The 13,132-nt window shown below is 43.0% G+C and overlaps 1 protein-coding gene across 1 annotated transcript in view; it reads right to left on the reverse strand.

Moving 5' to 3' along the window:
* DAAM2 (dishevelled associated activator of morphogenesis 2) overlaps positions 1-13,132 on the reverse strand; it is a 188,660-nt gene that overhangs the window by 16,590 nt on the left and 158,938 nt on the right. Inside the window, 4 exon segments of the mRNA XM_075707404.1 lie at positions 1,413-1,581; positions 2,349-2,437; positions 3,158-3,264; positions 5,358-5,442. Coding sequence (XP_075563519.1) covers positions 1,413-1,581; positions 2,349-2,437; positions 3,158-3,264; positions 5,358-5,442 — 450 coding nt within the window.

The raw sequence follows: 13,132 nt of genomic DNA on the forward strand, positions 1-13,132 counted from the left end.
TGACATTAACTTGTAAGGGAGAAGTGAGTTGTCCTCAGAGGCAATGTGGAAAAAGCATAAGAGTTAACTAAGAAGAGGAAAATGTTTTGAAGATTGAAGAAGCTGCAAAGACGACTCCTACAGTAATGAAATGGCTATACTTATGAGTAGTTGTCAGGCTTACTACTACAAAAGCAATGGCAGCTCAAGTAGGAGTGGATAGAAATGAGATGTATGAGAGATGCAGGAGGAGGTTTAAGAAAATTTCTAAAATAAATGATGAATTTTGCATCAGTGAATTTTTCATGTAGAGAGAACAGCCAGCCATAACAGCTACTTGAGGTGGGTGTTATGTTGTTAACTGACAGGCAAGACAGCAGATGGCCACTGCTTCACACAGAGTAGAGCCTGGGAGCTGGGAACTGGTGAGAGAACAGAATCTGCACAGGACATTTAATATATGGAAAATCAAGCCAAGCTACATTAAGGCAAAAAATCGTTCAACACTAGCTACACAAGTGTTAGCCTTGGAGTACAGAAAGGACATTGTGGTAGTCAAAACACAACTCTGTTAGTTCAAACTCCATTAGGTAGGGATGAATTTCCTATGGCTTCTTACTGCCATTATTCATTCTGTCACAGCCTGAAGTCATTTCACCACAACTATGGTCTCAGCAGGTCCCACAAGTCAAGGAAGGCATGAGTTAGTAAGAACCAGTATCTCAGATCTGCAAGGAAAACCTTAGTGCTGCTGGAGCCCAAAAGTGGTATTCTCTCCCCAGTCACAGCTGATTAATTTCCAGAACCAGCATGTGGATGTGGGGCAAAACATGGGGTAGCTCTATAAGGACCTGCAGCCCATATCAATAAATAGTAAGCTCCACCTTCCCAAAACCAGCTATTTTCCTTAACTGCTCCAGATGCAACCAGGCTTAGTCTCTCTGAGCTATGCCTTGTGGTTCCATTACTGGTGTAGGTAGAGAGCCAGGTTATGACAGTCCTGCCTGAGAAACATAGACCATGTTTCACAGGAGACATAAAACTGTGGCCAGAGTGTTTTGTGTTTTCTTTTTTGCAAAACCATGGCCATAAAACTTTGGGATAAAGGGCAAACTCCATAGAAATCTCCCCCCGCCCCAACTTATTTCAGTTATTTATGAAATACTGTATTTTGTCATCTTTGCATAGTATTGCAGAAACACAATCCAACAACAGATGTGCATTATCCAAAGAAAGAGCAGAATTTGAGTGCTGTGTTAATAGCTGGTCTTAACTGCTGCAGAATCTTTTAGAGTGAAAAGCACTACTTAAATGCCAAATGAGACATTACTTTAAATGGTCTACAGAGCTAAAAACAAACAAAACCACTTTCATTACTATGGTAAGAGATGCAGCAGCACAGTAACTAACTCATTTACAGCCTTCTAGCCTACCTGTCTATGCTGGATTTGGTGTCTGCAATTTTGTTCAGGCTGGAGACTTTGAAGCCATATGCACTTCCCCTTTGGCCTTTGTTCATATAATTCCCAAAGGCCAGAACTACCTCCAGGAGTTGCCTCAAACGCTTGCTTCGGATGAGTTCTTTGGATGCTAGAAGGATGGCTTGAAAAGAGAAAAAAAATGAACAAGTTATTGCACAGTGGCTGTTTTTAACATTCTTGGGCCCATAATTTGAAGTACCCTAAAATGCCCATCTGACTATTGTCCAGCAAATGCTGCAACACAGTCTGTGTGCGTACTGTCTTTCCTGCACCCACATGCCCAGAACCAGGACAACTGGAAGGAAGATGCACTACATTTAGCCTGTAGGATGCTCTTCTGAACCCAGGAGCAAGGCTATTCTCCTGGATCTCACACTCTAAAAACATAGCCAGCAAGAACAGGGGGAAGGCTTGAGCTCATCTGAAAATGCAGAGTAGAATACAGTCACCTCTGCGATAACCATGGATGTGGCACAGAAGCCATACACCCCTCCCTCCTTGTAAGTTACACATTCCCAGAATGCCACTGTCCTGAGGCATCTATTCTAACTGCCCCATGGAGAGGGAAGGTACAAGGACATGGGGGTGAGAAGGGAAGGCTGACCCGCACAGAAAGGCCTTGAAAGCTTTTGGCAGCTCAGGACAGCCTGGTAAGACACTGTCACATCTGTCAGTTCATATTTACAGTGTAAGAATCATGAAACTGACTTTATTATCAATGGGTGCAAGAAGAGTGTCAGACAGAATTAATTTCTTAGCACACAACATGCCTTGGACTTACTGGCTCTACAACCATAGCATGCAACTAATAGCACCTCCTTTGAAGACAAACCTCTCTTGACCTTTCTTGCCCCTCTACCCAACTCTTAGCAAAAGCTTTAACCATACCTTCCACTTTTGGCTTTGCTTCTGCCAGCCTCTCTGGAAACTTCTTCTTAAAGAATAATGCTTGCAACCGCTGCTGATAGTGGTCAATCCTGCATGAAGGGTAGAGGAAAGCCAACACTTAACTGGAACTGTATTTTGAAGCCCAGGGCCAGTATGCTGCCTACATAATCTAATGGTTGGATATTGAGTCCCACAAGGCCTATGCATGGGATTATGGACACAGTTCAAACATCTAGCACTACATAATCAACCTTGTTATGAAAATGGAGGACCTCAAGGCATGTTTTGATCACAACTGAAAAGGAGCCAGAAGAATTCCCATTACTCTCAAAATATGTGAGTCATGGGAGATGCCAGATTCATCTCAATTAGCAGAACAAAGTGGTAATCCTGATTGGGGGTATAGCAAAGTTGGAACAAGAAAGAAGGTCAGAGGATGAGAAGGTGGGATAGCTGAATGGAAAAAGGGATCTATATGAAATCCTGATCCCTGGCTACACTACATCTGATAGTTGGATCTGAATTCCTTTTTGTGTGAACAAGTTTAGGCAGAGGAGGCAGACTTCTGCTTGTCATCAGGGGACCGGTCCTTAAATGACAGCACGGAGAGGGCTTATCGTCAATAAAAAGTTTGTGTAATGAATTGAAACATTTGTAACATTTGTGGGCTTCTGGCAAATGCAGGGTATAATGCTGGCCCACAATCACTTGCACATTCCCTCTCAGTGCCAGATGATCCATTTTCAATAACAACTACAGCTGCTTCCAAGAAGCCCTCTGTGCACTTTTGCATAATGTATCAAACAGACCTGCTCATTTCATAGAGGAAACGATCCGCCCGGGCCATGCGCTCAATTTCGTGTTTATGCTCCTCCAACAGGTCAGTATCGCTCTTTTCAGGAACGAACTTCAGCAGCTAGAGTGACAGACACAAACCAAACACCGAGATGAGGGATGCGAGGAAAAGGAGAGAGGGACAGAGAGGGTCAAACCAACCCTGGCAGAAAGAGAGTGGGCCCTCAGATTTTGCTGCCACCATGGGGAAGCATTACGTTGACTCAGCCGTGTGACTGTAACTTCAAAAAAGTGCAGCTGTGGCTACAAAACTGACCTTTTTTAAACTTTTGCTTGCTGTTCTGTCTTTACCCCTCACTGACCCCATTAGATTAATTTTTAATTCCAAGGGGGAATTTCCCATTTCTAAATCCTAAAGGCCAAACGCTACTGCAACTTACTCCAGGGGAAGTACAGAGACAACTTTAATTCCCGCAGTGTTACTTGGAGTTTAGACTGGTGCAAACAAGAGCAGGATGTATCCCACTCAGTGTGAAGTACCCTTCGTGCCTATTCTAGACTACACACAAAGCCTCATCTATCTCTCTCTTGGGTCTGCCCCACTCTGCTGAAACAATAAACAATAACCAAGCAACTGAGTATGTGTCTGACACTGGCTGCCATTCATATGCTGACCTTAAAGCTCATACTTTGACAGATTTTTGACATATCTGGTGGTAGTTGTGCTTTAGTATGGTTATAAATATTGCCGTGCACACGGCCTCAGCACACACCCACAAAAACTGGTCACAAGGCATATCAAGCACTTTGCTTTTTACCACTTTTTAATATTTTATCCCACTCCACAAAAATGCAATATTCAAAGGTGTGGAGCATTAGAAGCTTGCAGTGGCTGCTCTGAGTATTCACATAACATGATAAGCAGGCTATAAATTTCCAAAATGGAAAAGCTTTTTGTACACGATTACATACTGTGACTGTACACAAAGAAGGAATCGCATTTGTCAGGCAGTGCAGAATGATAACATTTTGCACACTCCTAAGGAACTTTATCATATGCATCATTGGTCAAAGCATCATCTTTCACCCTCTATAAATAGGGGAAATTGGGCAATGGTGGTTTAATTGTGGGGGTTTTTTTCCCCCACAAGCTATGCAGTGAACCAACTGCAGGGCACGGAAGTCCCTGACTCCCTTTCTAACCATTTGAGTTAGAATACAAGATCCCTTTTAGTCCCAGCTCTAACCATTGACCTACATGGCCTGGTTCATAGCATTTCCCAATGGAAAAGCTGCGGGCGGGGAAGAGGAAAGGGGGAAGGGGGAAAGGGGAAGGGGAGGAAGAGGAGGAAGAGGAGGAAGAGGAGGGCAAGGGCAAGGGCAAGGGCAAGGGCAAGGGCAAGGGAGAGGAGAGGAGAGGAGAGGAGAGGAGAGGAGAGGAGAGGAGAGGAGAGGAGAGGAGAGGAGGGGAGGGGAGGGGAGGGGAGGGGAGGGGAGGGGAGGGGAGGGGAGAGGAGAGGAGAGGAGAGGAGAGGAGAGGAGAGGAGAGGAGAGGAGAGGAGAGGAGAGGAGAGGAGAGGAAAGGGAAAGGGAAAGGGAAAGGGAAAGGGAAAGGGAAAGGGAAAGGGAAAGGGAAAGGGAAAGGGAAAGGGAAAGGAAAGGAAAGGAAAGGAAAGGAAAGGAAAGGAAAGGAAAGGAAAGGAAAGGAAAGGAAAGGAAAGGAAAGGAAAGGAAAGGAAAGGAAAGGAAAGGAAAGGAAAGGAAAGGAAAGGAAAGGAAAGGAAAGGAAAGGAAAGGAAAGGAAAGGAAAGGAAAGGAAAGGAAAGGAAAGGAAAGGAAAGGAAAGGAAAATGACAAAATATAATCAGCAGTATAAAGAAGAGATGGGAAAAATTATGGGAAGGACACAGGTGAGAAGAGAGGATGTGAAAGGAAACCTCATACCAACTGTAATTGTGCGTATTATGCATCAAGAAAAGAAAACTGTTATGAAATCAACCTGATACAAATAGAGTTACATGAGGGAGGTATATTTGACAACACTGGGAAAAATACTTTTCTCATGCTCCCATGTGCAGCTCCGCTGACGTGATAGGGCCGAGTTCAGATCTGCAGACATACGAGCAGAGCCAGGACATATATCCACTTATTTAGGTGAAAAAAAGGCAGTGAAAGACTTAAGAATAAGATATATCTGACTGTAATCTTTCTTACCTGCTCAAGCATATCTTTTGCTAGGTCTTCTTGTTCATCCATCTTCAGGATTGCTTGTCTGATTTCTTCATTAGACAGCTTCAGCCTTTCAACAGGATCAACATTGTACCATTAGTGCAAAGCTTAAGTGACTCTGACTATTCAGAAAGTAGGAAGCCTGAAAAGCCGCACTAAAATGGCACAAAAGAACCATGGGAATGTCCACTATGAAGCTGCTATTCTAGAGTATTCAGTAAGATGAGTGAAATCAGTTCCAAAGGCAGAGATTTTCTAGATCATATATTTTTATCCTCTTTACCTAATCAAACACACATCAAAAATTAGATGGTGATTAAGATCAGGACCTTGTAGATCAAAAGTGCTTCTAACATCCCCCATATCAGATACTTCCCTTATCAAGTTCTTTTGCTATAGTAAAAACCCGCAAATCCATGTGGCTTGTGACTGTGACCCCACGTTACACTTCTGCTTGTGCATATTAAAGGATCTCCCAGAGTAACAAGCAATAGGGCTGATCTTTCCCTCACAGATCTGAGAAAAGGGTTTCTTGTAAGATGACTGGTTGTGCTAGGTAAGTTCACTCTGTTAGCAGTCACAGCTGAAGGAGGAGTTGACAGCATCTACATATCCATGTTTCATATCCAACATGAAACAAGCTCTGAAAACAAGAGCTTATTAATATTACCTGAGGTATTAAAATTACACTCTCGTCCCACCTGCTCCTGTCCATCTGTGTGCAATGAGTAGGGGTCATCAGTTACAACAAAACACAGAATCAATAAAAAAAAACCCCTCAAAGTCTCTACTTGAAATCCAGGGCAGACCAGAAGCAGTCAAAATTTGTGATTATTGAGAGGCTGTTTGATAGATTACATGAAATGACCTTGGTGGTTCTCAGCCCAGATATCAATGAACAAATGTGCAAGTGACAAATTCTACCCCACGATCCCCAACTCATGACACCCTCATCAGTCATTTCAGGAGAGTAGAGGAGGACCAAATGAACCATAAAGGAAAGGCTATCCACAAGAAAATCTCAATTTTGGGACTGGAACAGGAAAGTGTAAAAAGAAATATTTGAGAAGTGAAGTCTGCAGTCTCCATGGACCTTCTACAATCAATATAATTAATTAACAGCAGAAAGAGAAAATGCAAATATAAATAAGGGACAGGCAGATGCATGAGGCAAAATGTTTTTGTCTTCAGTGCTAAGAAATCCCATGTTGAAATTTGACATTACTGTTGCCATTTGGATGGAATCATATTTTTGGAACTATGTAAAAGCAAAAGAAAGAGCTTTATTTTTACAGACAGGAAATATTACTAAATCTAAGAAACTTAAAACATTTTAATATTGCCCAATATAACCAACAGCTGGAAACTAAAATACAAATCAGCAGACATTCAAAAGCTTTTAAATATTACACCTCTGAACTAATTGCTCTCACTCTGTTCCTAGCTTGTCATTTTGTCTCCTTTTGACAAGGACAGCAAACTGATACCAGCCAAATAAGATAAGGCTACTGAATTTCCAGAAAAGCTACATAATTGGTCCATGCTTGAATGAGATAGAAGGATTAGAAGTTTTACAATGAAAAGGCTGGAAACTTTTTACTTTAGGTCATCGGTTTGACTCGGGATCAAAACAACAAACCTCAGTACATGGGCTTCTGCATAAAGCTCTACAGTCTCAGTCAGAAAACTGAAGGGTTTCTTTTGGCTTTAATAATCGTGAATTGTAAAGTCCATGGTTGTGTGACTCTAAACTGATCAAACCCTGTGACCACGTGAGGGCTGAGCAGCATGTTGGTGGGTGTGGGCCTGGCTCCTAGCAGACACATATACACCCGCTCAGGGAATTTGGTGCCTGCAGTTTTTGAAATGCTATATTTTGTTGGTTATTTTCCCTTTACAGAGTATCTTTACGTTTTCCAGAATCTGGAGTCTGCAGATTAGCTGTGTCTTGTGACACAGGCACACAGTCTGTCAGAGGGGACGCAGTAAGCCAACCCATGAACACCAGGGTGGGGTTATTTTTTGTTGCTGCTTCCACTGAAGATAAGAAGAATGAGGGTGAGTTTCATGTTTTTTCCATGCAAATAACTTGAACAATTACTACACTGACCCATTACACAGTGCAAGCCCCTGTGTGTGCACTTGGGGATGCAATAAACAGGACCAAATAGACGGGTTTGAGGTACGTCAACAGAACAGGTGGTGTAGTGCATATTATTGCTGATCTTGCTGTTCTGTCCAAGAGCCCAAAGACTTCAGACTCCAAGCTCCTCTGTTTGCTGCCATTCATCAGCACTAAATACACTTGAAAACATCTTCTGTTCAAAAATAATTGAGAGCCCCAAGGACAGACAGTTATACAAACACTTTGATTTCTTGGATGATTCTGTGCCCTGCCATCAGCAGAAAAACATCTGGTTTGAATGGTTTAGCCCACAGTAGAGAGAAGCAGAAAGCCTGCCAGCCCCCTGCCAAGAAGCAGTTTAACTTAGTCACTTATAGGCCTGTAACAAGGTCATGGTGCCTGCAGGTGTGCATCCTACATTATTACCAATCCAATTACAAATACAGAAGGATTTACAGCAAAATAATCTTTCTCTTCCAAAGCCAGCTCATTCCTCTTCTGGGGCAGGATGCATTTCAAGAGCTGTAAGCATCAACAGCACAAAACAGGGATCTTCCCACTTAAAAAATGGCTGAATAACTGGCCAAAGAATTGTTAATCAAGTGATTCTTCTTGTATTTTCAAAACTCATGCCCAGCCATGCAGTAGATCTTAAAGATGGCCAGCAGTAATGTGAAACAGATGTGCTGCTTTTAAACAGAAACAGGTGAACTGATTAAAGAGGAACCTAAAGCAGATGCATAAAATCTTTCCATTTAGAACTGAATAGAGGCATCCCTCAGAGCTTAAAATTCATATGGGACAGGCAGCAAATTAAAGTGGAATTATGGCCCAAAAATTTACACTACAGAATTTACATTTCAGTATCTACTGGAAAGTCTGCAATGACTTTCTTACAAGCTTTGCAGATCCAGGCACTCTTCCTCCAGCTGCTGGAGACAACTCAATTCGGAACAGCATACGATTCAAGCTGTATTCTCTCTGCCTTACACTTCACCAAATCACGGATCCTGGCATCAGAACTCAGGAAGTGTGTGACCAGAAGAAAACACAGTGCCCCTTTCCTCAGCTGCAGCACATTCATTCATAGCGCAGATATTGACTCGTTTTGTTCAACAGCAGCCTGACACTGGTCAGATGAGGAAGGAAAGGATCTTTACGGAGAATACTCCCTCCTTCTTCCCTCATCCATACATCTGGTGGTAGCATATGGAAGTCCAACTGCTTGAGTCATCTTCAAGCAATGTTAAAGCTCAACAAGTACCAAATAACTTCTGATATGGTACTTAGCCTGCCTCCCTCTATCCCCTCTGGCTTCATAAATAATCTCTATTGACTCTGCAGAGTAATTCATCACTAATCTCCCCAGGACACCTCGGCTGATTTAACACCAGCTTCACTTGCAGACATCAAGTGCTTTATTGTTTCGTCCTCTCGGAGAAAGCCGGCAGCCTGACTCTGAACATGCCTGGGAGACATGTTGCAGTTTTACATCAACTTTCCTTACAGACATCCAGTGCTTGCTGATTTTTCCTCTTTAAATATACCCATTGATTTAACTCACAGTAACCTCTCCCCTCCATTCCTCCCTCCCATGGATCAAAGCAGAATACTTGTCGCTCATTAACCATCTCCCCCTCGGAGGGGCTTTCCTTGGATCTTGCTTGGCTTTTGAGAAAGAAGCATGCTTGCCCACTACCAGAGAACCCAGAGTTTCGTTGCAGCTACATTAAGTTCCCATACCACAGGGATCACATTCCCACTCTTCCTTTTACCTTGGAGAAGGGGACTGATTATCATGTAGCAAGGCCATTTTTTACTTCAAACTGAACTGAACCACAGCGCTTCCAAAAGATGCCAGCAGTAGTAGCTGTGACAGTGAGAGGCACTGAACTGATACTTAGCTGCATCCTAAGGCCAGTTTGTATAGCTCACCCAAATCTTATCTTTTACTGACTGCAGACTTTTCCATCTCCACAACTTATTTTACACAGGTTACTAGTCAATTCACTCCCAAACTTTGTGACTGGGACATAAGCCTTCTCTGACTCCTGAGCTCTCCTAAGGCTCTGTACAACTGCCAAGTGCAGGCTGTTAAATAGCTATGTTTTGGGAACACTCATTGTCAATACCCCATAAAGGCAGGAAAAGTAGATGTCTCCCTGCTCTCAGAAGCAGTGTTCAGGAGTCAGGCTGGTCTAACTGCACATTCATCCAGAAGACAGAAAGATGCAGCCACTCTTTTCACATCCTCTTATCTCAGCTGCCAACTCATCTCATCAGTGAAGAAGACAGTGCCTTAACCTTTTGGAGACAACAGTTGGGACATTTTATCAGGTACATCTTACACCATTATATCAACATGTTGGGAAAAAATCCAAGCTCCTTTGCATCCAAATACTCTCAATTTCCTACCAAGAAGGATCTGGGGATGGCCGTCTTTCTGAGACAAGCAGAGCAAAGCAGGTCCAAACTTGAGAATCCCCCAATTACAGTGACATATCGATGAGGCAGTGTTCATCTTTTATCACAACCCTACCTACTGGTTCCTAGTTGTCATCTAAGACAGGATGGCACTGACTGACATGTTCAGTTTAACCTTGGGGTTTATCATACTCAGAATAGCAGGTAAAGCCGTTTACTGTGGACCTTAACTTAAAACCAGAAAATCTCTCCAGGAACCCAGGAGGCACTGTTTATTGCCTAATGTTTCTCAAGGCAGCACACTGACGAACTGAACTGCTGAGTCCAATGAGCTGTTTCTGTATCAAGATATGATCTGTACCCCAAAATATCATACTGCTTGGAATCTACCTTGAAATAAGGGTGAACACTGTATTGTCACATGGCAGAAAGGCACATGGGGACTGGGGGCACAGCAGAGGCAGTACAAGGAGACTGACATTGGCTGAATAGTTTGTCCTCTTAATGTCTGATCTGAAAGGGTTTAGAAGCACTAGGGAGGCACAGCTATGTCAGAGAAATACTCGGCCTCTTTAGTATTTTCTTGGAAATGGTGCACACGTCCCTTTTCTTCTCCCTTATTGATAGATGTTTGAATTGACAATCATGAAAGCCACAAACATTTGGTAAAGCTGCTTGCTAGTATCTATCTACTATCATATTCACATTTAAAAACATTTTTGTGTAGTCAGATTCTGCCTTCTGCTACTGCTGGTTCTATGACATTTTGCTAGCACTCCTACTGTTTCCAGCCTGTTGAGAGGGTTACTGCTGACTAGCTGAGCCACAGGAATAACAAACACGTTTCAGAAGAACACTGACATAATGATTTTGCTGGAATTCATGCAAAATAACTTGCACAAAAAAATTCTATAAGTATACATTCAGCCTTCTTCTGAGCAACGTGTCTCATAGAACTGGACCTCTCCAGAGCATTTCACAGAGCAAGACAGTAAGAGAGACACGTCTTAGGCATGTTCTGCAAGGACCATTTAATGTTCTGCAAGAACATTTAAGATATGGTACAACAAAAACACTAGAGCAGTGAAAATACTACCCGTTACTTAAGTAACGAAGGCAGGGAGAAGCCATACTGGTGAGAGAGGTCAGAGAAATTTCCAGCTGCTAGGTGAAAGCAGGGAAGCACAGGGATCTGGGATGACTCTTCCAGACCACACAAGTCTGACAGTAAATCTCCAGCCTAGTGGAAACTGAAGACATCAGGAAATTCATGAGGGATAGCAGATTTCCAGTGTGACAGAAATAACTGTATGTTGGAAACACCATTAAGAAGGCTAGATTTGAAGCTGGTGGGTGACTGGACTCACCACAGACAGATGGTTCCATGTCCTGGTTGAATTATGGCCTACTGGAAATACTGTGAGATAAATTGATCTTGTGCCTATTCAAACCTTTACAGTTGGCCTATGGGACAGAGCTTTGTTCTGGATCCATCAGACTCCATTAAACAAGGTCAATCACATCCTTCCAGTGCAGGAAAACTGAAAGATGATGCTATCAAGTAGTTGAAATAGAGCTTTTTTTTTTTTATGAAAATAGAGATGAGAATGGGGAGGAAGGCTTACAAATCTGTTAACTGTCAGCAACAATCAGCTAGCAATTCAATTTTCATCTTTTTTCAGTCTCCCTGCAAAAGAAAGCAAGACACATCTATTTCTCACTCTAGCTAGGTTTTGGCTTGTTGGACCATATGAAATATGAGCTCTGCCTGACCCCTTCTAACACAGTGTTAGTAAAACAAAAACATTTGAGTAGTGGAGGGAAAGAAAACCCAACCCATGCAGCTATTTTACTTTAAAGGACACGACAGTTTAGTGTAAACAAAGGGGGAATAAACTACAGGGATATATGCACAGTAAGAGTCAATTGGAAACAGCTGTTGGCAGATACTGTGGCAACCTGAAAGCTGGGGCTGCAGCTCAGGGTTGCACAAACTCTCTTTGTCACCAATTTTAAATCCCCTGTCATTGCATATGTGTGCACACCCACATGCACACATGTGTAAGGTGCGCTGCAGGACCAGCAAGGGCATGGCAGCAGCCATTTGACTGGGAGTGTCTCTCCTTCAGGCTTTAACCTAAAGGAGGAAGAAGTGGGGTAATGAAAAAAACTGCAAAGGGGTCATAAAACCCTTTCAGTTACTGTCTGCAGCCAACCCTCCCAATTGTTGGCTTTAATAATAGAACCATATAAGCACAAAGAGCAGAAAAAGGCATGAACGTAGAGGTGCCATTTTAGTTCCCAAAGATTTTTGCTTTTCTAGTTGCCTTTAAAAGGGAAGTTTGGGGAGGAATAGCAATCCCAGACCAAGCTGTAAGATATTTCTGATATCCTGGGTGTAACACTATCTGTTACAAACATGAAATGATCTAAGCCAGTGATAGCCCTGGTGACTGGCGTTTCCCATAGCACAGCACAGCGAAGTTAACAGGGCACAATGCAAACTGGCAGGCTCCTTAGGGACAGTGATCTCAGTCTCCAAATCTCTATCATCCATGTTAGGCCTGCTAACAATAAGATCAGGATATTTCAAAGTGGAGAAGTTGGCAGCCACAAAACACAGCTTTTCACCTCTGGTTTGAGTCCAGACTAGCAACTTGAGGTGGACTGGCTTCACGGCACACCTGGAGCGAACACACGCTGTGCACCCTGAAGTGCAAGGTTCATGCTTCAGCGCCACTTTGCTGGAGGCAACAGAAGGGAAGACAAACCCACAGAGACTGTCCTTTTTCTCTCTCTCACCATTTAGAGAGGATTCCTCTCAGGTAAGAATGGGCCAGACTTGCATGGAAGAAGAGGTGGATGATAAAAAACATGTACTGCTGTCATCCACACTGCTTTTGTTTTGGGGATAGAAAGTGTTTACAAATAAACATCTAGTGTCATACCAAGTCATGGACCACCCTTCCTGGATTACCCTCAGCCCAGCCACCTGCACACATTATGTTACCACTTCCAGGAAATGTTCCATGTGCTTACATGAATTAATCTGAACCCCAGACACACTTTAGAAGGTCTGTCAAACAGCATGAAAATCCTGTTGCCCCTATGCCTCCCCATCCCTCTGCCCCAGCCTACAGTCAGCTGCCAACACCAGCAAAGACACGTGTTGGCAACTGATGCAGAGAGAGAAATGTAAGCCTTCCCTCAT

The sequence above is a fragment of the Pelecanus crispus genome, chromosome 3 (genome assembly GCF_030463565.1).
Source record: "Pelecanus crispus isolate bPelCri1 chromosome 3, bPelCri1.pri, whole genome shotgun sequence".
Taxonomy (NCBI): Eukaryota; Metazoa; Chordata; class Aves; order Pelecaniformes; family Pelecanidae; genus Pelecanus; species Pelecanus crispus.